Consider the following 24,022-nt stretch of genomic DNA (forward strand, 5'->3'; position numbering starts at 1 on the left):
TCCATTCGCTCCTCCCCATTCCATTCGCTTCTCCCCATTCCATTCGCTCCTCCCCTATTCTATTCGCTCCTCCCCCATTCCATTCGCTCCTCCCCTATTCCATTCGCTCCTCCCCCATTCCATTCGCTCCTCCCCCATTCCATTCGCTCCTCCCCATTCCATTCGCTTCTCCCCCATTCCATTCGCTTCTCCCCCATTCCATTCGCTCCTCCCCTAACCCATTCGCTCCTCCCCCATTCCATTCGCTCCTCCCCCATCTCATTCACTCCTCCCTAACGCATTCGCTCCTCCCCCATCCCTTTCGCTCCTCCCCCATCCCATTCGCTCCTCGCCCATCCCATTCGCTCCTCCCCCAACCCATTCGCTCCTCCCCTAACCCATTCGCTCCTCCCCTAACCCATTCGCTCCTCCCCCAATCTATTCGCTCCTCCCCCATCCCATTCGCTCCTCCCCCATCTCATTCGCTCCTCCCCCATCTCATTCGCTCCTCCCCCATCTCATTCGCTCCTCCCCCATCCCATTCGCTCCTCCCCTAACCCATTCGCTGCTCCCCTAACCCATTCGCTCCTCCCCAACCCATTCGCTCCTCCCCTAACCCATTCGCTCCTCCCCAAACCCATTCGCTCCTCCCCAATCTATTCGCTCCTCCCCCATCCCATTCGCTCCTCCCCATCTCATTCGCTCCTCCCCCATCTCATTCGCTCCTCCCACATCCCATTCGCTCCTCCCACATCGCATTTGCTCCTCCCCATCCCATTCGCTCCCCCCCCCCATCCCATTCGCTCCTCCCTCACCCCATTCGCTCCTCCCCCAATCTATTCGCTCCTCCCCCATCCCATTCGCTCCTCCCCCATCTCATTCGCTCCTCCCCCATCTCATTCGCTCCTCCCCCATCTCATTCGCTCCTCCCCCATCCCATTCGCTCCTCCCCTAACCCATTCGCTGCTCCCCTAACCCATTCGCTCCTCCCCCAACCCATTCGCTCCTCCCCAACCCATTCGCTCCTCCCCTAACCCATTCGCTCCTCCCCAAACCCATTCGCTCCTCCCCCAATCCATTCGCTCCTCCCCATTCCATTCGCTCCTCCCCCATCTCATTCGCTCCTCCCCCATCCCATTCCTTCCTCCCACATCCCATTCGCTCCTCCCACATCGCATTTGCTCCTCCCCATCCCATTCGCTCCCCCCCATCCCATTCGCTCCCCCCCATCCCATTCGCTCCCCCCATCCCATTCGCTCCCCCATCCATCCCATTCGCTCCCCCCCATCCCATTCGCTACCCCCCCATCCCATTCGCTCCCCCCCATCCCATTCGCTCCCCCCCCATCCCATTCGCTCCCCCCATTCCATTCGCTCCTCCCCTAACCCATTCGCTCCTCCCCCAATCTATTAGATCCTCCCCCATCCCATTCGCTCCTCCTCCATCTCATTCGCTCCTCCCCCATCCCATTCGCTCCTCCCCCATCCCATTCGCTTCTCCCCCATTCCATTTGCTTCTCCCCCATTCCATTCGCTCCTCCCCATTCCATTCGCTCCTCCCCCATTCCATTCGCTCCTCCCCCATTCCATTCGCTCCCCCCCCATCCCATTCGCTCATCCCCCATCCCATTCGCTCCCCCCATCCCATTCGCTCCTCCTCCCCATTCCCATTCGCTCCTCCCTAACCCATTCGCTCCTCCCCCAATCGATTAGATCCTCCCCCATCCCATTCGCTCCTCCTCCATCTCATTCGCTCCTCCCCCATCCCATTCGCTCCTCCCCCATCCCATTCGCTTCTCCCCCATTCCATTCGCTTCTCCCCCATTCCATTCGCTCCTCCCCCATTCCATTCGCTCCTCCCCATTCCATTCGCTCCTCCCCATTCCATTCGCTCCTCCCCCATTCCATTCGCTCCTCCCCATTCCATTCGCTCCTCCCCCATCCCATTCGCTCCTCCCCCAACCCATTCGCCTCCCCCATTCCATTCGCTCCTCCCCTAACCCATTCGCTCCCCCATTCCATTCGCTCCTCCCTCAGCCATTCGCTCCTCCCCATTCCATTCGCTCCTCCCCCATTCCATTCGCTCCTCCCCCATTCCATTCGCTCCTCCCCTATTCCATTCGCTCCTCCCCCATTCCATTCGCTCCTCCCCCATTCCATTCGCTCCTCCCCCATTCCATTCGCTCCTCCCCCATTCCATTCGCTCCTCCCCTAACCCATTCGCTCCTCCCCCAACCCATTAGATCCTCCCCAACCCATTCGCTCCCCCCCCTCCATTCCATTCGCTCCTCCCTCAGCCATTCGCTCCTCCCCCATTCCATTCGCTCCTCCCCCATTCCATTCGCTCCTCCCCATTCCATTCGCTCCTCCCCCATTCCATTCGCTCCTCCCCCATTCCATTCGCTCCTCCCCATTCCATTCGCTCCTCCCCCATTCCATTCGCTCCTCCCCCATTCCATTCGCTCCTCCCCCATTCCATTCGCTCCTCCCCATTCCATTCGCTCCTCCCCCATTCCATTCGCTCCTCCCCATTCCATTCGCTCCTCCCCATCCCATTCGCTCCTCCCCCATCCCATTCGCTCCTCCCCCATTCCATTCGCTCCTCCCCCATTCCATTCACTCCTCCCCTAACCCATTCGCTCCTCCCCCATTCCATTCGCTCCTCCCCCATTCCATTCGCTCCTCCCCTAACCCATTCGCTCCTCCCCCATTCCATTCGCTTCTCCCCCATTCCATTCGCTCCTCCCCTAACCCATTCGCTCCTCCCCCATTCCATTCGCTCCTCCCCCATTCCATTCGCTGAATCGGTGTCAAACAGCAGGAAATTTAATGTTTTTAAGCCATCATAACACATATGAGATGGCAGATGTGGTATGGGATTAAATACCCTCACAATCAATGGTTTCTGGGGGGGGGGGGATGTGGCGTTGGGGAAGGTATGTGCTCTTTTGAGTGCCCGTTCTAGTTCTCTGCTGAGATTCCCCTTTATCTCTCCAACTCTCCCCCTTACCCTTTCTCTCCCCTTTTACCTTCCCCGTCCTCCCTTACCTTTCCTCTCTCTTCCCCCCTCCTCTCTTTCTCTTTCTCTCCCCCCGCGCCAACCACTTCCTCTCTCTCCTCCTTACCCTTCTCTCCTCTCCTCCCTTCTCCCATGATTTATCTTCACACCCCTTCAGAAAACCCTTACTCGTTCCTCGAGGAATGCCTCTCTCCTGATGATGAATCTCCACTCAAATTCTTCAACCTGTCCAAGCTGCATGACGACCGCTATGGTTTGTGAAATATTCCACAAGCACCACATGGTTTTTGTAGATCTTTCGATGAATATCATTGGACCATTTGGTGGAGGTTCGATTCAGATCAACCTTTGGCGGTGGTTTGAAAGTGTCGTCGGTGAACTGAATGACATCAAAGATTCCAAACTTTGCCAGTTTAGTTGTGTCACCACATATAAAGCCTGCCTCCGTTTGTGCAGACAGGTTGCCTTTCTCGATCCGCGTGCTGCTCGAGTCGGCGACTCGCAACTGTGACTCCTTCCACTTCCGTGAGTCAGATGTTCAAGCGATATTGGACTGGAAGTGCACGCAACGGGACTCCGTGGAGATCCCGTTCAAACCGTCACGTGTCCTCCTGCAGGACTTCACGTACGTGTTTGTAGGTGTAGGTGTAGGTTGGTGAATGATCATTTCAGGTTAACTTGCTACTTTAATTGTGGGATCACATCGTGCATGCATACTGAGCGGCGAGTCGGGGCTTAACGTCCTTCCTGTGGATGGAGCACTTTGTGATGCGCAGGGGTAAGTGCACTTCCACAAACGGCTTCACCTCCATAACGTCTGACACTTAGACAAAATCTTCAGTGCATTCCAGAAGACAAATCTATTTGTATGTGACAACAGCAGTTGGTTTTTATTGTGTGTAGCCCAGAGTTCTGTACTATTTATTCCTGGAAGTTAACAATGAAAAGTAAAAAAATAGTGGAATTGTTTGCATCATGTCTGCAACCAGCCGTTGTGTATAGATAATGGTTTTGTCACTGTTTGTTTGGACGTGTATGATTTTATAATTCGGGTCGCCATCCAGGGGCGTTCCAGCGGTGGTGGACTTTGCCGCAATGCGCGACGCCATAAAGCGTCTCGGTGGAGATCCGGAGAGCATCAACCCAGTGTGTCCTGTTGATCTGGTGATTGATCACTCGATCCAGGTGGACAGTAATCGCACGTGAGTTCTCGACGTTCCTGTCTCCGAATTATTATGATTGCATTTGGAAACGTTATTGGTGGATGTTCTTCAAACGTCGGAGGTTTCGGAGCGAAGTGTTATCTGGTCCAAAGCACCGGAACTTTATTGATTCGAGCGGAAGAAAGATCCAGTGTTCGCTTTTCCTGTAAAGCTTGAAGGTGATCGGAGCCGCAGTTGTCACGTTTTATGATCAGAGTTGAACCTGACAGGTTTCAGTTGTACCTACTTATGGTTGCAGATTGTTGAGCCTTAAAAACATGATGTTCTCAAAGGATGCAAGATCATGTGACCGGTGCCGTTAAGGCACAGATGCCATGAATGTTGGTCCTCAGCGTCGAGTGGGTGCATCAAGAACGCTTGAACCGTTTGTTCTGTGATTCAAAGCCCCGTTTATGACATTTGTTTGTGAACATTGTGAGTTCTCAAATCATAACTTGCGGCTCTGTCTGTGGGTCGGCTTTGAATGACCAGCGTTTGTGTAAAGTTCAGCAAAATGGGAACTCGGAAGAGACTCGGTTGATTGAGCATGAGAAACACCAGGATGTGTTGCTATCACCGGCTACTAACATAAGCTGATGTCGAGTTACACTTGGACCTGTGTGTTCTTACAGACCCGATAGTCTCCAAAAGAACCAGCAATTTGAACTGGAGCGCAACAAGGAGCGATTTGTTTTTCTCAAGGTATGACTGCCATCAATATGGATCTATCTCATAACGGTGTCTGTGCGTCTGTCTGTCGTCTCAGAAATAGCGCCACCTTTGCTGGTAGCCAGTATTACAAATCATGTTCCTTTATCTTCTTCAGAATATCATGGAACATTCTATTATGATATGGGGTATGTATGATGTGTTGTGATCGATAACATTTCAATTTCATTGAAATTGAAAATCTTATTGAAATTGATCAATTTTATTGAAAATTTCAAAAATTTAATGAAAACTCAGTGCAATTTCCCAGAATGTGTCGCAGCACCATTGCTCACCTTAGGTGGACCGAGAAAGGAACCGGATTTTCACGCAAATAACTTTCTCCCTGGTATACCCCGCACCTGGGGGGGGGGAAAAAGTACTCGAGGAAAATTCCTGGCACGTGTAACCACGGGTATACCCCACAAGTCAAGGAGTGTGTTCAGTTACGAAGTTTCTTGGAGAGAGCTCGCTTAAGTGGCTAAAGTACTCAAGTATGCACTCCAGTCAAAACCGTTGATAAGGAACGGCTGGCTTGGCAAGCACGAGCTCGCAGTTTGAGGGCATGAGTACCCACTCGTTCTGATAATGACCTGATCATTTCTTATAATGACCCACTAGTTCATTTGTTTGTTTTTTTTCTTCTTCTTCTTTCTGCATTGCTTTTAAAACATCTGGGTTAAACTCTTCCACCTGTTCACTCTTAAACCAGGATAGTTATCAGGGCTATCTGCTTTTACTTGGTGAAGGTTACATGCTGCTGTGTGTTTATCCCTGCCCTCCACCTCCCATTCCCTTGTGCTTTTGTTTGATGACATTTAGTGGGGCTCGTCGGCACTCCGTGAACTGCGCATTGTCCCACCGGGCTCCGGCATCGTACATCAGGTGAACCTTGAGTTCCTGGCGCGTGTTGTCTTCATTCAAGATGGATACTTCTACCCAGATAGCCTTGTTGGAACTGACTCGCACACAACCATGATCAATGGCCTGGGTGTGCTTGGCTGGGGTGAGTCGGTGCTGGCAAAGCATTGATAATTATTGGCATTAAGTCTCCGGCCCACGCTCGACTTGGAAACTACACGGACAAATTACGATAGCCGTTGTTAATTGTGTGATAGCTTTATGATAAATGCAATGGTTCTTTGTTGTTTTCTTAATGGTGTTGGTTTATTGAACACGATTCTCAAGATGTAACCGGATGTAGCTCTTTATAGGACGTGCTCATAACCCATTCCATGGTAAGTGGTCCCAGAGTGGAAGCAATTCGAGTCGTGTCGAAAGCTGTAAAAGCATGTTTTTTTTTTATTTTTTATTTTTTTTATTTTTTTTTAACTAACCATGTACAAACTGGTTGAAGTGACGTCAACTCGTCCAAGTTGCACCGTTGCCCTCAAGTTTTGACCATTCAAAAACAGCAAAACTTTGAAAAATAGAAAGCATCTGAAAATGCAACGCCCGTCTATGGCCGCTTTCCATTCAGACTTCTTATTCTTCTGCATGCGAAACATGACAAACAGCCAACAAAAAGACCAAATAATTGATGATTTTAGGCGACCTCAAGCCTCAAGCGCAAGAGGCTTCAGTGACCATACATGCAAACCCTGCTGAAATTTCAAGTTCAAGGTGGAAAACGACAATTTTATGTGACGCTGACCTTTGACCTTTTGACGAAATTATTCATGGTCTTCTTCATATTCTCAAAATAATAGCTTTGTTGAAAATTTGATGACAAAAGCTCAAATGGTTACTTTGGTTACGTTCAAAAAATGGTTTACGCTCGAAAAAGTGATAGACACACACACACACACACACATACACACACACACACACACACACACACACACACACACACACACACACACACACACACACACACACACACACACACACACACACACACACGAGATTGCAAAACCCCGTCCCCTATGCAGATGACTACAGTGACATTCCGTAGGGCGCATTCCTCCACCAGACTGAGCAGTTTACATTTTGTATTCCACTGATGGGCCAGATCTGCATCCAGACCAAAACCAAAATCTCATCGGTTTGTTCTTCTCATCCACCAAGTTTTATCTGAATCCGTCCAAACTGAGACATAATTTGTTTAACAGAAACTTTCCTCCTTCAAGACGTCTCTGACTCCCTCCTCCGGTATGACAGACCTGAGCCTCGTCCTGGCGGCGGAGTTGCTCTCTTCATCAAAGACTCCATTCCTCGCTCACCATGCACTGCCCTCTCTCGCCCACACCCCCAGGAAGACCTCTGGCTAAAGCTTCCCCTCCACTCCCACCTCATGTTTATATGTGTACTGTACCGTCCACCAAACAGTGATGACTCCATCTACACCTCACTCTCCGAAAACATGGACCATCTTCTATCTTCTCATCCAAACTCTCTCTTCCTCATATGTGGTGACTTCAATTGCCATCATGCCAGTTGGCTAGGTGTGGGTACCGCTATCACCTGTCATGGTACTTCAGCAAAGGACTTCTGCGACTCATTGGGACTGACTCAATCTGTGAACTTTCTGGCCCGAATCTCAACCAATGGTACTCCATCTCTTCTGGATCTGATTTTGATCAATGTCCCCGAAAATATCTGCTGTTATTACTTCGCTCCAATTGGTTCATCTAACCAAATGCTTGTTACAGTGGTCATCTCACTGGCTGTTATTAGAGAACCGCCTCAGCACCGTCGAGTCTGACATTTCACTCAGGCCGACTGGCAAGGACTTCTAGCAGCCATCAAACTTCTAGACAGGTCTCCTCTCTCTCTACTTCCTCCGACATCAACTCATCCTGGGAATTCTTTCAAAGAAACTTGCTCTCCCTCATGCACAGATTTATCCCCTCTCGTCATCAATTGTCATACCCATATTCCCACCCTTGGTTCACTGAAGCTTGTAGTGAGGCAGTGGGCCTGAAACAACTTGCCTTCGCCTCATGGAAGGCAAATCCAACTGAAGGCAATCTCAGTTCCTTCCACATAGCTCAGAACAAGTGTGTATCTACCCTCAGGAGAGCCAGAAAACAACATCATTCTAATTTCAAGTCTGAACTCTCAAACCTGTCTCCCTCCTCCAAATCCTGATGGTGTCTCGTTAAGTCTGTTTCTGGGATATGTTCCCTCTCAATTCCTTCCCTCACCTCAAATGGCTGCACAGCTGACACTGCACGTGAAAAGGTTGAATGCACAAACTCTGTGTTTGCTTCTCAATCTTGTGTCCCAAGCCCATCGCTTTCTGTACCCACTTGACCCAGATGCACCCAGCTGTTCCTGGATTCTGTGTCCTTTTCTCCTGACAAGGTGGAGAGCTTGCTGTCAAACCTCGACTCAGGTTCTGCAACCGGTCCAGTCGGCATCAGCCCATGTATCATAAAAATCTGCTCTGCTGCTCTTGCTCACCCTCTCTGTTCCATTCACCCTCTCATTTGCTAAAGGTTATCCACCATCTGTTTGGAAATCAGCAAACATCACTGCCCTGCATAAAAAAGGTGCAAAAACAGATCCCTGCAACTACAGACCAATCAGCCTTCTCCCAATCATCAGCAAGGTTATGGAATCCATCATCGCTTCCGACATTAAATCCTTCCTCTTCTCCAATGGCCTGATTTCCGATCATCAATCTGGATTCAGACCAGGTCACTCTACCCTGGATATGCTGCTTCTGTTTTCCCAACAACGGATGGAGGTCCTCAATGCCAGACGTGAAATCAGAGCCGTATCCCTGGACATATCACGTGCTTTTGACATGGTCTGGCACCCTGCCATGCTCACCAAACTCTCTTCCGATGGTATCCAAGGCCATCTCCACTCATGGCTCGCAGAACTTCCTCTCCTGTCGCAGCCAACGTGTGGCCCTAAATGAAATTCACTCATCCCCTCTTCCTGTGCAGGCTGGAGTTCCTCAAGGCAGTGTTCTGGGTCCTGTGCTTTTTCTGGTTTTCATCAATGATTCTCCGACTCTCTGGAAAATCCTCTGTTTCTTTGCTGATGACTCCACCCTCTGCGTACGGTCTGTCCTCCCTCAGATCGGCAAGCAGCAGCTTCTTCGCTCACTGCAGATCTGGATAAAATCAAACTGGTCCAACACGTGGAACATGTCTTTCAATCCGGACAAATCTCACACTCTCACTACATCCCTCCGAAAGGGCCGTCTGGAACCCCCCCCTCCCCTCATCTTCTTTAAGAAGTTCTTTCATTCAAGCTGCTGGGTCTCACTGGCTGCCATGATCTTTCCTGGGAAAGCCACATTTCCAAGCTGGCCTCCAAAGCCAGTTGCTGACTGGGAATCCTCCATCGTGCAAAGCCCTTCCTTGGCTCACCTAAGCTCCTGACCATGTACAAAGCTTTCATCCGCAGCTTGACGGAGTGCTGCTCTCCCCTCTGGGCTCGTGCCCCTGCCTCTCATCTCTCTTGGCATCACGCTGTGGAAACCAAGGCATTTAGGATCATTGGTATATCCCGTGATGAGGCTGAGTGCTTGGGTCTCTCACTCTCTCACCGCAGGTAGGTCGGTAGTCTTTCTGTCTTCTACCGTCTCCTCTCTGTCCTCGCCCCCCGACCCCCCTGCTCTGTCTGAGATATGTTCACAGGGTAACAGGGCATTCAACGTCTACCAGCAACCCCCTTCTGGTAAAACTTCCAAGATCAATAATCAAATAAAACTCACCTTCACTCTTTCATTCCTCTCTTTTTCCCATGTTTGGACAAACTCCCACACTCTCTTCAATTCCACTCTTTGCTCCTGGTCTTCAACACAGCTGTTCACCACCATCTCTCATCTTCCCCCATCCAAATCCTTGATCTTTTCTACCCCTGTCGATCCACCCCAAACCCACCTCCTCAAATTCCCTCCTTTCCTTCCTGAAAGTCCCTGCAATGTCCATCTTGTGTACCCCACCCCATCCCTCTCCCTTCCACAGATCTGCTCGTGTCTCTGTTCCCCACTGTCTTGTGCTTCCCTCTCCCACCCCTCTCGTCTCCTGCTCCCTTCGTTATATGTTCTGTGTGTTCGCTCTTATACGAGCCCCGACATTGTACATTAAAAAATAAACTTTTTGCTGTTTGTCGTTTTTTTGCCCTATCACTCAATGGTGAAAACATCATTAAAAACAAAAATTCTCGGATTGAGATCTTCATTAAAATCTAATTGATTCATCCTTATCGCGCCCCCAACCTGTCCACCAAGTTTCAGCCAAATCTGTCCATAATTTTTGAGATGGCCTGCTGACAGACAGACAGACAGACAGACAGACAGACAGACAGACAGACAGACAGACAGACAGACAGACAGACAGACAGACAGACAGACAGACAGACAGACAGACAGACAGACAGACAGACAGACAGACAGACAGACAGACAGACAGACAGACAGACAGACAGACAGACAGACAGACAGACAGACAGACAGACAGACAGACAGACAGACAGACAGACAGACAGACAGACAGACAGACAGACAGACAGACAGACAGACAGACAAACAGGGGTGAATACGTAACCTCCATCGACTTTCACGTTTCACAATGGCGGTCAAATCGATATATGGTGGTGGTCCACCTACGTAACGTACGCGACACCCAAAAACAAAGATTTCTCTCTTGTACGTGTATGACGAAGTTGTTTAATATGAACCTTTCATAAGAATAAGTAGTGGCCTTGGACAAACAAATGGCGGGCATCTGAACAGCATTTTGAATAAGACGAGTGTTCTTACAAAGACTCTGCTGAGCGTGTCCAACATGGAATCAATTATATGGGATTCCAATGTTGGATTTGTGATGAACAAACTGGGAATGGCTCGATCTTCATGAGGACATCTGGATTGTATTTGGCGGTTTAATCTGGAATTGGCCGTGATTTATGGATTCATGGAGGAATGGCTTCATTACAATCATCATATTGTCCTCACCCATGAATCACATTTCTCTAAGAAATTGTCCACCACCATTTTGAATAACTACCCAGTCTCATGATTTCAAATTCGGTTTAGATATCGATACACCGGGTGTTACTGGCTTGGAACGGCGGGAGGATGGAGATGTCATCATCTTTGGCACTCTTCCATCACTTCAGTTCCTTACCGTCACTACATTTTGATGGAAGTCATTGATCCCGTTTGCTTCCCTAACGTTATCCCACTCGGATTTTTTTTTTTGACGACTAAGTAATATTCCGATCTGTGATGCACATCACAGGCATCAGTTGCGGAGTTTGCAGGAGAAGAGTGTTTTGAACAGTCGCTGCTGACCTTGGTGTCAGCAGGGCCAGGCCTTGGTGGACCCCGCAGTCTCATTTATAACCCCTTTACCATTGGAGGTAGGGAAGTATCTCCACGAGACCTTGTGTCGCAAGCTGTGTCCAGTCTTGCTGTCGTGATTGCAAAATCGTACTTTACGAAAGCAAAATCAGGTCAGGTCAGGTATGGGAGCATGTTCCAGAACAGCACGTCGCTGCGTCCACTTTCCGCCGGAACTCCAGGGGCCTCCGTCTGGCCATCCCCCAAGGCAGATGCCAGGCCCATCCCCATCTCCTTGAGATGATGGTTAACCTGTTGCAACCATGAGGCACGTGGTCAACCCACTGGCCTCCTCCACTCATGAGACTCCCTCGCTGAGAGAATCTGGTGAGCAGGATCAGAGTCAGGAAAACGAGCCACATGTCCATACAGCCGCAGCTGACGCTCACGGACTATGCAGGTAACAAATCTCATCCGAGTCTCTCTCAGCAACCGCTCGTTGGACACAAAATCCGACCAGCGATAGCCAAGGATTCTCCGAAGAGACCTGGTACCAAAGGAATTAAGTCTCCGTCTCAGATCCTTGGTCAGAGTCCAAGTCTCGCATCCATAGAGCAAGACTGGAAGTACCAAGGACCTGAAGACTCGGACTTTCGTCCTCCCGCACAGGTACCGGCAGCGCCACACCCCATGATCCAGTGAATCCATGACTCCCCAGGCCCGACCCAGACGTCTATTGACCTCTGACTCGCAGCCAGCAGAGACATGAATATCACTGCCAAGGTAAGTGAATCTCTCCACGACCTCGACATCCTCACCACAAACAGACACAGACAGGACAGCAGCATCCAAGATGTCACCGAAAGCCTGGATCTTTGTTTTGACCCAAGAAATCCGTAATCCCAACGGCTCCGACTCCTCATTCAGCACCACGAGGCCCCCCAAGAGGATGTCTAAAGTCTCCGCAAAGATGACTGCATCATCTGCAAATCAAGGTCCGAGATCTTGACATTCCCAAATGACGCACCGCAACTTGATCTCTCCGACATCCTCCCTAGAATCCAGTCCATACAAGTGCTGAAAAGTGTGGGGGCAAGTACACATCCCTGACGAACTCCAGTAACAACTGGAAATAAGTCAGAGATGGTACCACCACACTTCACAGCACTCTCAGTACCAGAGTAGAGTTCAGACATCAGATCGATCAGTTTTGGTGGCACCCCACGAAGACCAAGAATCCTCCAGAGGACATCCCGATTCACTGAATCGAACGCTTTACAGAGATCAACATAGGCTGCAAGCAGCCCCTGCCGAAACTCTCGTCTGCGTTCGGTGAGGACACGAAGTGCAAGGATACGGTCAATCGTTGACCTCTTTGGTGTAAAGCCTGACTGCTCTGGACGCTGGTGCTCAAGCAGATGGTGGCGAACCCTATCGAGAATTATCCGAGCAAAGACCTTGCCCGGCACTGAGAGCAGCGTCACCCCTCGGTAGTTGTTGCAGTCTTGGCGATCACCCTTCCCTTTCCAGAGAGGGACAACAAGGCCCCTCTTCCAGTCAGTTGGGATGATGCCTGTGTTCCAGGCTTAGCACAGAACTGCATGCAATGACACGAGTGCAGCATTTCCACCAGCCTTGAGAAGTTCGGCATGGATGCCACAGATCCCTGGAGCTTTGCCCCGTTTCAACTGGTTCACCGCAGCCCGTGTTTCCACAAGCGTAGGTGGACCACAGTTGATTTGAGGGTCAGAAACAGGGATTGTAACACCCTTGACGTCCAACTCGACAGTTGGAGGATCAGCCTGGTACAACCGCTCAAAGTAACCGGCCCAGCGGGCCTTCACTTCAGACTCCTCTGTCAAGAGCCTACCACTCTCTGCTCGAACTGTAGTGCTCCGAGGGATGGGCTTTGATGAACGTAATGCGCGAATTCCCCTGTAAGCGGGACGAGAATCACCTGTCCACAGGTGATGCTCTCCCCCCTCACAGATTCCTCGCACATAGGCCTCCTTGTCCACCCTCAGTGCACGTACAGTTTTACGCCTCAGCTCCCTGAACAGCTCAGCTCTGCCATTCAGCCTGGCCCTGCGACTCTGGTCAATGGTATCCAGTGTCCCTTGAGAGACAAAATTCTTCTTTGCCCTGCGGTGAGCTCCAAGGCATCCACCGGCAACATCAAGGACGGTGGTCTTGAAGGCGCTCCACAACTCTTCAGGACCCCCCAAGGCACCCAGACCCCCCAAGTGTCCACTCAGCCTGTTCGCAAACTCCTCAGCTACTCTCTCATCCCTGAGCTTGGCAACATCCAGCCTCGGCTGGGATGGTACCATTCTCCAGGATTTAAGGTGCAGCTTTGGAGTTGCTACAACAAGCCTGTGGTCAGTATTGAGGAACTGAGCACTCCGGTAGACCCTGCAGTTCTGGATCATCCTCCAACGACCGTCAATGAGGACATGGTCAATCTCCTTTGGCACACCACCAGCGTTGGAATACCAAGTCCAGCGATGAGCTTGTGGGCGCTGAAACCATGAACCAGCCACCCTAAGTCCATGACTTCTTGCAAAGTCAAGGAACTTAGTGCCATTCTGGTTCATAGTTCCTGACCCATGGGGACCAACATACACCTCATAACCATCCCTATCAGTTCCAGTCGATGCATTGAAATCCCCCAAGACTAGAAGTGTATCTCATCTGTGGCACTGATCAACCACAGACTCGAGTGTGGCGTAGAATGCATCCTTCACGGTGAGATCACTCGCCTCAGTTGGAGCATAAACAGAGACCAGGGAAATGACACCTAAGGAGTAACGAATCCTTAATCTCATAATACGCTCGTTGACCGGTGTTACCTCAATTATCATTGGGGTCAGCTTATTGGACACAGCTACAGCAACTCCTTGGGTATGGTAACCATCAGAGCGACCAGACCAATAGTAGGTGTAACCACCCACCATTATCTCGCCGCAATCCGGTCTCCGAACCTCAGAAAGAGCTGCAATCCCGATGTCCAAACGCTTGAGCTCAGATGATAACATAGACAGGTGATCATCCTCTCTTAGGGATAGGACATTCCAGGCACCCACCCGAAGGGACCGCCTCAGGTTAACCCAAGGAGACCGCCGTCTGGTGGACGACACCTCAGCACCACTCCGACACACTCTCCCGCAATCTGACCCAGGGATGTTACCCCATGGTTTCCCTCCTATCAAAGATTGGGGGTCCCGAAGGCTTTGCCCCAATCCCGTCATCCGGTGAGCTGCCCTGCGAAGGGAAGCTGCACAGGAGGTACTCCCACGGAGTGGGTTTTCAGATTTTTTAGCGTTTTTGCGTTTTGCGGAATGAAGGGTTTTACGGTGGCCGGAGTGCAAATCCTGCCACCAACCTCCTAATAAGAAGTGACCCAACTGCAGGAGGACGTCCGCAGACACAGTTGGGCACTAGATATGGATGGCCGTTGGCTCACAAGGAGCTCCTCCGCCCTTTGACAGGTTTTGTTTTTAATCCTGCTGGGTGTCCATATCCAAACACCCTCCTCACCAGAAAACCTGGTGGGGGAGACGGTTTAGTCGCCGACAACCCGACCATGGAACAGGTTAGTACAGGTTTACATGGTACCTGTAGTAGGTCACAGATCGAACCTGACCTGACCTGAAAGCAAAATCTCCGCTGATTTTAGCGTTTCGAAAATGATTCCTATATAATCAGCCATTAATCTGCCAATCGATGGCGGCATGATGCCCTGGTGGCTTTACAATGCCATCTGTTTTTATCTGCCGCCTTATTTATATGATTTTTAATTTTAATTGTTTTTAAGGTGATCGCATGCCGGAGAAAATGACATTTATCGACTTCATTGTGCTTTTCACATGAATGACAAGGACATTGGTAGACGATGGACAAACGTGTATGTGGTATATGGGATTTGAATCTGGGTTCCCTCTCTTCATGGTCGGTCTCTTCAGATGGTAACACGAACAGACCGACTCTCATGTCTTAACTTTACAAGTTCACCAGTTAATGTCAGAAGATGGGTCCCCAGCTTAACGTCCGTCTGAGGGAAGGAGCACCTTATGATGTAGTGCTCTTCCTGTGAAACAGCAATCTGACTGTTTAGTTGGGCCAAGAATATAGACAGCTCTGCACTAAATTTATTTAAAGTATATATATATATATATATATATATATATATATATATATATATATATATATATATATATATATATATATATATATATATAATCGGATGTGGTTCAACTTTGTGTGATCACTTTGATGTGGATTTTTTAAACCCACCTTGTTGTGATTGTTGTCCTCCTGAAGGATTCTAAGTGGCCGATTGTGGAATCCTATTTGACTTCAGACAGAGTTTAACGTTTGTCCGATTTGATTATAAAATCCTACAAAAACCCTATCGACACTGATAAAACTGATGTCCACACAAGTCCTTCCTCGTGAAACAATTTATTTCCTTATTATACACCATACACTTCTCACCCTCATACAATGAACTTAAGAATCCCCATTTAATTGCAATATTATTTGGTTCTATTTCATTTATTCTTACTTTAGTTAACAGTTAGACCAACCCGATTCAATTCACCTCTACAGTACATCAGAGAGTTTTATTCCAACTTGGTACTTGGTCAGTTCCAAGGAGTACAAGCCACTGAGAAACTATACTTCCTCACGTGCTCGTACTGAGAACGATGTGCCTTTCAAAATATTTTATACTTCCATGAGAGAGAGGTTGGGGGATATTCACCCAGACTGTAGACGTGTCTTTTAGACAAAAAGCCACTTCGTACATTTTCTAAGCAAAGGTTCATTTATCAGCTCGGTCACTCTGCTCCAGAACAACACATTTCTTATCATTTAGGGCAAAAGTCTTTTGGCCAGAAATGACAGCCAAATCAACTTGCAGCATAAAAGTTACATTTCTGAAATTCCATTTGTTACAATTTAAAATACATTAATATAAATTTTTTCCCCAAAACAACTTGTATAGAATTATCTCGAGAGTGGACAGGTAATAGGATTTGAACATGATGCTTCCACAGGCGTTGGAGGCATCGAGGCGGAGGCCGTCATGTTGGGCCAGCCGATCAGCATGGTTCTCCCGGAGGTGGTGGGCTACCACCTTGTGGGGTCTGTAAATTCAATTGCTACATCCACTGATGTTGTGCTGACCATAACCAAGGTGAGCAACTGAAAAATATTTTTCGAACGTTAACAAGCATTTGAGGCCTCTTCTCATGATTGGCTCCTCCACTTTATTTCAAGTTGTCCCACTCTTGTAAACATCTCGTCGAAAGTCTTACTCGTCACAAACGAACCGGTGAATGTTTTATTTCAAGTCGGACAGCTGGTTTTATGCCCGCACCGAATGATTTCAGTTTTGACAGTGCAGCGCCCCCTGTTGACTCAGGATTGCAATTTGCTCTCTTTTCATCTTCATGAGATTTCTCAAAGGCAAGCATCTCATTTTGGACCACTTGAGTAGAATCGCCGTTCTTCCCCCCTCCTCAGAACCTGCGGCAGCTGGGTGTCGTCGGTAAGTTTGTGGAGTTTTTTGGCCCTGGTGTTGCAGAGCTGTCCATTGCCGACAGGGCCACCATCTCAAACATGTGCCCTGAATACGGTGCAACTGTGGGTTTCTTCCCTCCCGATGCTGCCACTCTAGAATACCTGAGGCAGACAGGTACATATGAATGAACAAGACTTGAGTGGAGTTGGTGATTGTGCTGAAATTATTTTGATTTTTTTTTTTGTTTATTTTTTAAACTTTCTCAAACAAATCAAACGACAATTGATGTCTACAACAAATAGAATGTTTTTTTTTTTGGAGTGTGTTGTTGAGCCTGTGGTTGACTCGATGTGGAGTTGAATCCAACCATTCGTACCGTGGTGATGCATTGTTTTATTGTCACGACCGACAGGGAGAGACGAATCCCGGATACAGATAATTGAAACCTATTTGAAGGCGGTGAAGATGTATCGTGACTACACGAACTCTACCCAAGACCCAGAATACTCACAGGTAGTGAAATATATTTGCAGTGCACCGTCTCGGATCTCCTCGCACTACTTTTTCTCTCGGGTGTTGAAATGTTGGAACGCCACTTGTGCTTGTTTGTCGACTCTTCCGTCGGCTTTGCTTCTGCTTGCTTTCAACGTCGTCCTGTTAAATTGAACCCATTGTACATGTGCCCTCATTCATATTTATTCCTTCTTATTTTGTCATTCCATCATAAGGTGGTTGAGCTTGATTTGGAATCTGTGGTGCCTTCGATAAGCGGTCCAAAGCGACCTCAGGATCAGGTGCCTGTGGACTCCATGAAGGGGGACTTCCAAAAATGCCTCGCCAACAAGGCGAGTGGAGCACTGACATGGATGTGATGGGCCAAATGTCCATCACTGTAACTTCCGGATATTGTTACAGGATTTATTAACTGCTATGGGATTTTTTTTTTTCAGGAATCTGGAGTTAACGGTCTGTTGTATCTTGTATTCACGAAGGAATTTTCAAAAAGTACCCTTGAAGAGAAAATACGGATAAACGATTCATTCTCTCGCTTGACGTGAAAGTTTGAGCCCACTTGACCTGCTGACGTTACCCGGTTACCACCAACAAAGCTGTGGCTTCAGCTCGCAGTACCAAGTTTACAGCACCAGCAAAATGTGATGGAATTCGAAATCCAGAGAGTTTTCACTTTACGAACAGCCATATCAATTTGACCCTGGAAGGGATTTTTTTTTTTTTTGAAGGATCACCGAACGACTGTTACCAAAATTCTTCACAATCTGAATATTCAGATGAGGAGGAAGTAAAGTGTCATGAGTTGGTGGTGCGCCTTGGCCTTGGTTGTTTGAATAACGCTCTCGACGTGATCTTCTCACAAGAACAGCAGAGTGGTTTGACCTCTGAAGTTACGATTGTTACATTTGCCCCATTTGTACACCTTGACGTCGACAGATCAAAGGCACCAAAGCCACACTGACTGTTCGGTTGTAGACTGTCCGTCACAGCACGTACTCTCCATCATTTATTTGGGACTTTCCAGCGTTCCAGTTGTTTACAGAGATTGAAATTGTATATCCTGCTGCTCGGCTTTCACCGCCACCACCGAAGGTGGACGTTGTGGACAGGTTGGGTGTGCGACAAGGACGAATCGATTCGATATTGGTCACTATCTGAATCCGGATATGAGAATTTTTATTTTTAATTTTTCAAGTGATTCTTCCCCATTGAGAGATGGGTCCAAAAACGACAAATAGCACGATATCTTCAAAAGTTGTGGACGTGTTACGCCAAAACTCGGTGGCTATGAGTTGGTCAGGTGACAAGAACTAATTGATGAGATTTTGGCTCGGGTCCCGATTCAGATCTGGCCTATCAGTGGGATACAAAACGTAAACTGTTCATCCTGGTGGAGGTATGCACTCTGCCGAGTGCAGTTCTGTTTTCTCCACGTTCTTTTCCTCCTGACATTTGGTGTTCGAATTGCCGCCCGACTTGAATATTTTTGGGACGGCATCTGGTTTGTCAGTTTACTCCTCTGTGATGACCAGATCGTTAACATTTCTCTCCTTGGAATCCCTGGCGTGCTTTGTTCTCGTATAATGTGATGTATCCAGGCCTTTATAATATAAGGAACTTCAATGGAGGAGGAGGCCATTCGGCCCATCAAGCCTGCACAGTCATGCCAATATCTTGTTACTCTCTCGTCCACAATACTTCCAGATACCGATCCAACTCGATTTTAAAACTATCAACTGACTCCATTCTGACTACCCTTGCACGGACACCACAATCTCAGGGAGAGACCCCCCCCCCCACCTTACTTCCATTCCAACTGTCCACTTCATTCTTAAACTATGACCTCTGGTCCTGTCCATGTTCATTATGCTGAAAAAGTATTCTGTACTTATTTTGTTGATACCTTCATTATCTTCAATATTTCCATCAGATCCCTCACAATCACCTCTTTTCTAATGTATAGATTTATGTGGTTTAATTTTTTTTTAGTTGCTCTTCATAGCTCGGTCTAGTTTGACGCTGCAACCTCTCTCTGGCAACTGTCCTTCCTCGTATGTGGTGACCAAAACTGTGTGTGATATTCCAGATGAGGCCTCTCTAAATTCCTACATAGTGTTAACACGATCTCATTTGATATATATACTTTATCCCTCTACAGATACAACTTAAAACCCTGTTTGCTTTATCTATGACTATGAGTTACCTGGAACTGCCTGTCTGTTTTATCCCTCATATTTATTACCACCCCCAGATTATTCTCCCCTGGGAAGCACAATAAACGAATCGATGAACCCTTTCCCCTTCTTTTGTTACACGTGAGCCACAAAAAATACCATTCGACAATATTTGAACTCGACTCGTTCACACTAACGGAATATCTCGTTTATGCGAGCCAGCGACGACGTCACACGTCGATGAGAGCCAAGTGCTGCCGAGGAATATGCATCCATCCATCCATCTATTAGGACCATACTCTGTGCAGAGTGTTGGTGCTGCCTCAGCAGTCTCCTGGGATATTGGGCGCAATCCTGGACGGGTCGCCACTCCGACGCAGGATACTCGAATGGCTCGATCATCCCAGCAAGCTGGTGCTTATTGTGCGAACCGCGCAAGAATGACAGGCTGAGTCAACCCCAGCTGGTATTAATTCAATGGTCGAGTGATATTTGAACTCAGAACGCTGGGATCCCAAGCCCACCACCCGAACCATTAAGCCAACACCAGGCTACATGATATAACAGACCATTAACTTTATATTCCTGCAGAATTGCAAAAACTATTCATCAATCAAGTCTTAATTCAAGAGACGTGCAGTATTTTGGAGAATCGTTGAGTTGGCTTTCCAGGCCCAGAATCAATATTAATTTGTGATTTTCCACTACCTTGTCCTCCACCTGCTTTCCTTACAGGTCTGCTTCAAGGGTTTTCAGGTTTCCCCAAAGAAATTGGCCGCCACGGTTAGCTTTTCATTTGAAGGCGCCGAGTTTGAGCTCCACCACGGTTCTGTAGTCATCGCTGCCATCACGAGCTGCACAAACACAAGCAATCCGTCGGTCATGCTTGGAGCAGGTACAAGATCCGAATGTTTACTGCTTTAACGACGTGAGGAGCGGGTGCGGGACAGTGATGCTCGGAGCTGTCTGGCCACACTACGTTGAGGCCTTCATCATATTTAAATTCAGCATGTCTGTTTGTCTCTGCCTATTGGTTCACGAAAAAATATTTTCACGAAAAAAATAAGTGACCACTATATTCGTTATTGTTGTGTGTCTGTCTGTATGTCTGTCTGCCTGTCTGTCCCGAGCAGAGCTCCGTGGGTTTTGATCCAATCCTGACAAAATTTTGGTGGGAGGTTTATATCATGATCTAGTTGTGTTTTCCTGAACATGGGCGTGGTCCGCCCATTATGGGCGTAGCCACGCCCAAAAAACATGTTTTCGGGGGTAGCCGATTTCAATTTGCATCTTCTCCTATTGGGTTTGTCGAATCTGGCAGGGGTTTCGGTGTTTGGTTAGCCCAATGGCACCTGCATAGCCACACGGAGCTCGATTTTTCATTTTCGTCCCAAGGTCAAGGCCACAAGGTCACGAACTTAGAAAATTGCGAATTGTGTTTTTAGGGGGTAGCCGATTTCAATTTGCATCTTCTCCTCGGGGGTTTGGCGACTCTGGCAGGGGTTTCAGTATTTGGTTAGCCCAATGGCACCTGCATAGCCCCACGGAGCTAGATTTTTCATTTTCGTACCAAGGTCAAGGTCACAAGGTCACGAACTTAGAAAATTTCGAATTTTGACATAAAAATCATACGACCGCCCAAGCTTTGAGAGCTCGGATGACAATATTTTTTTATGCATAATCTTGAGGTCATTCCCCACCTCAAGTCTTGAAACCATTTTGCTCTATCTCGAACACCTTGCCCGTGTCGCCCCCTTCAAGTTTGTTTTTACGCTGATTTCATCAAAGTATGGATAATCCGAGGAGTGCGAAATGCCATATAGCCTCTATGACCTTATATTGTTCCTGGAATGTTCCAGAGGAAGTTTTGCACCAAAGGTCATAATCCTTGACCTTTGACCTTTAAAGGTCACAAAGGTCAAATTTTCAAAGTTGTGGGAATCGAACCGGGTTTTTGACCTTCTTCGACGAACTAACTCCAATAAGCTATAGCACGTATCCTGTTTCCTTATTTTAATGTCCAAAACATTGTTTTGTGACCTTTAAAGGTTATGCAAAGGTCAAATTTTAAGTTGTTGAACGAAACTGGGTTTTCGACATTTTGCAGCTGATAACCTGTCACTCGTACCACATCATGTTGATCATTTTTATAACTTGGTCAAACATTATCACATTGTCTCATCCTTGACTTCTGAAACGATCTACATCGTCAAATACCGCTCGTGAACCATCGTCGTCTTCAGACTTGTTCGCTTTCACACTCAAAACGGTTTTCCCACTCACAACCAACTTTTGCAGACAAATTAAGCATATGGTCATCCCTTTCCTGCCCACCCATACCACCCCCCCCCCCAAGATGGGTTGAAAATTCTACTTACCCCTGCCGGAGGGAGCTGATATTTCTAACCATTTACACAAAACAAATCCCCCTCCCAAGCTTCTATAGGGAATGGGCGTTTTTCGATTTCCACGAACAAATTAAAAAAAAAACACATCTGAACATATTCGATCGAGTTTATGTAATCCAGCGATGTCAAGACTGGAATATATTGCCTGCAAATTGTTGTTTTTCGTTGCTTGCAGGCCTGCTGGCGAAGAAGGCTGTCGAAGCAGGGTTAACAGTGAAGCCGTACATTAAAACGAGCCTCTCCCCTGGCAGTGGAGTGGTCACAGACTATCTAAAATCGGCCGATGTCATGCCAGCACTTCGCACTCTTGGGTATAATCTCCTTTATTTATTTATTTTCCCCCCAATATGACCCCCTCTCCCCCTTCATCCTGTCTGCCCAGCTCTCCATTTCATGTGAACATTAAAAATGTATTGCTCTTCAATGGAAACTGGAAATCCTGTGACATCATTGAAAGTATTATTGTAATCGGCTTCGTTTCACCGTTGTGGTTTGAAACCGACTCGGCTCGGTGTGTTTGGTGTTAAAATGTTCTCAGGATGGTTAGCATGGGCAAACAGCCATTGGGTTGGGCGTGAGTGACGTCATAATTGCCAAAGGTAAACGCATGAAGTCACAGCATGGGTTGTGACGGCGTGACGGAGGGTAGACAGTTACAAAGTTTCGCCGCAGCAATTTGAACTCGAAGGATGTGTATGAGCTAAAAGTGTCAGAATTCCGGAGCAGGAAGAGCAAGTACGAGGAGTTTGAAGAAAGTACAGATGTTGACACGAGATTATGTCACCACGAACCATAGCAAGGCATTTATTTATTTATTTATTTTTGTGTTGCCAGTCTCATAAATCATGGTATGTACCGTTTCATTCTTATGTACCTTCTTCAGACTCTTCCTGCGACTAATTTCCGAGGCGTTCACCTAGTTTTGGGATTCATGTGGGGATGGATGGTGAAGCTCCATTATGATTGACTCTCCACCATGCCATCAACCTTGTGCTGTGGCGCCGTGCATTTAGTTTTGGCATTGGTGACGTCACGCACCTGCACGAGCGTCGTGGAGGGAGGACTAGTGAGTGCTGCTTGTGTTGTTCAGCCTCGTGAATTTGAGTCTCTTCACGCTGTAAGCACCACCCAAACCAGAATGATTCCACCCAGAAATTGGCCAAAACACAGTAGATCAAGTTTATTCGGCACATTGTATTGAACTTGCAGGTACGTTGTGTTTTACAGTTGGGTGAAACTCTTCCGTATATGATGGAAATCCGTATTTTTTGTGTTTTTTTTAATGACCCATATGGAGGTTTCTGTATTTTCGTCGTCGGGGGTGAAAATGCCGCCATTTCCTTGTATAAAATGTCGAGGCTAGTCTAAGAACTAACACAGAACGTACAACAAGGGGAGCAGGAGACTCGGGTGGGAGAGGGAAGCACAAAACAGTGTGGAACAGAGACATGAGGATATGTGTGGAAAGGAGAGGGATGGGGCGGAGTACATGGGGTATACAAGATGGACACTACAGGGACTTTCAGGAAGGAAAGCAGGGAATTTGAAGGAGGTGGGTTTGGGGTGGATTAACAGGGGTAGAAAAGACCAGGGTTTTGGATGGGGGTAGATATGAGATGGTGGCGAACAGCTGTTTTGAAGACCTGGAGGGAAGAGTGGGATTGAAGATTGTGTGGGAGTTTGTTCCAAAGGTGGGAAAGTAGAGAAATGAAGGAGTGAAGATGAGCAGTGATTCTTGATTTTGGTAGTTTAACCAGAAGGGGGTTGCTGGTGGACCTTGAGTGCCCTGCAGTAATATAGGGGGTGGGGGAGGGAGACGCATCACAGGCAGAGCAGGGGATCGATGCCAGAGAGGAGACAGAAAGACCACCAACTTGCCTGCGGTGAAAGAGTGAGAGACCCAAAGACTCAGCCTCATCACGGGAGATAACAATGATCCTTAATGCCTTGGTTTCCGCAGTGTGAAGCTGAGAAAGGTGAGAGGCAGGAGCACCAGCCCAGAGGGGAGAGCAGTACTCCATCAGGCTGCGGACGAAAGCTTTTCATGTGGTCAGGAGCTCAGATGTGCCAAGGAAGGACTTTGCACGACGGAGGATTCCCAATTGGCGACTGGCTTTGGAGGCGAGGTTTGAAATGTGGCTTTCCCAGGAAAGATTATGGGCGATAGTGAGACCCAGAAGCATGAAAGAAAGGACTTCTTCCAGAGAATTGTTGAGAAAGTAGACATGGTGGGGGGGGGGGGTGGTTGGTTT

At 48.0% G+C, this 24,022-nt stretch overlaps 1 protein-coding gene across 3 annotated transcripts in view; it reads left to right on the top strand.

The window, feature by feature from the left end:
* Positions 1–24,022, top strand: part of ACO1 (aconitase 1) — a 48,360-nt gene that overhangs the window by 1,624 nt on the left and 22,714 nt on the right. For 2 of the 3 annotated variants that reach the window (XM_085848927.1, XM_085848928.1), the window contains exons 2-12: positions 3,155–3,250; positions 3,454–3,622; positions 4,062–4,199; positions 4,832–4,901; positions 5,730–5,913; positions 16,209–16,348; positions 16,678–16,849; positions 17,088–17,188; positions 17,404–17,520; positions 20,098–20,257; positions 21,946–22,081. In XM_085848927.1, coding sequence (XP_085705053.1) covers positions 3,155–3,250; positions 3,454–3,622; positions 4,062–4,199; positions 4,832–4,901; positions 5,730–5,913; positions 16,209–16,348; positions 16,678–16,849; positions 17,088–17,188; positions 17,404–17,520; positions 20,098–20,257; positions 21,946–22,081 — 1,483 coding nt within the window. The remainder of the gene's footprint in view (positions 1–3,154; positions 3,251–3,453; positions 3,623–4,061; positions 4,200–4,831; positions 4,902–5,729; positions 5,914–16,208; positions 16,349–16,677; positions 16,850–17,087; positions 17,189–17,403; positions 17,521–20,097; positions 20,258–21,945; positions 22,082–24,022) is intronic. The other variant, XM_085848929.1, reaches the window with a different exon arrangement.

Source organism: Eptatretus burgeri, chromosome 12 (assembly GCF_056783735.1).
Source record: "Eptatretus burgeri isolate ZD-2024b chromosome 12, Ebu_testis_v1, whole genome shotgun sequence".
Taxonomy (NCBI): Eukaryota; Metazoa; Chordata; class Myxini; order Myxiniformes; family Myxinidae; genus Eptatretus; species Eptatretus burgeri.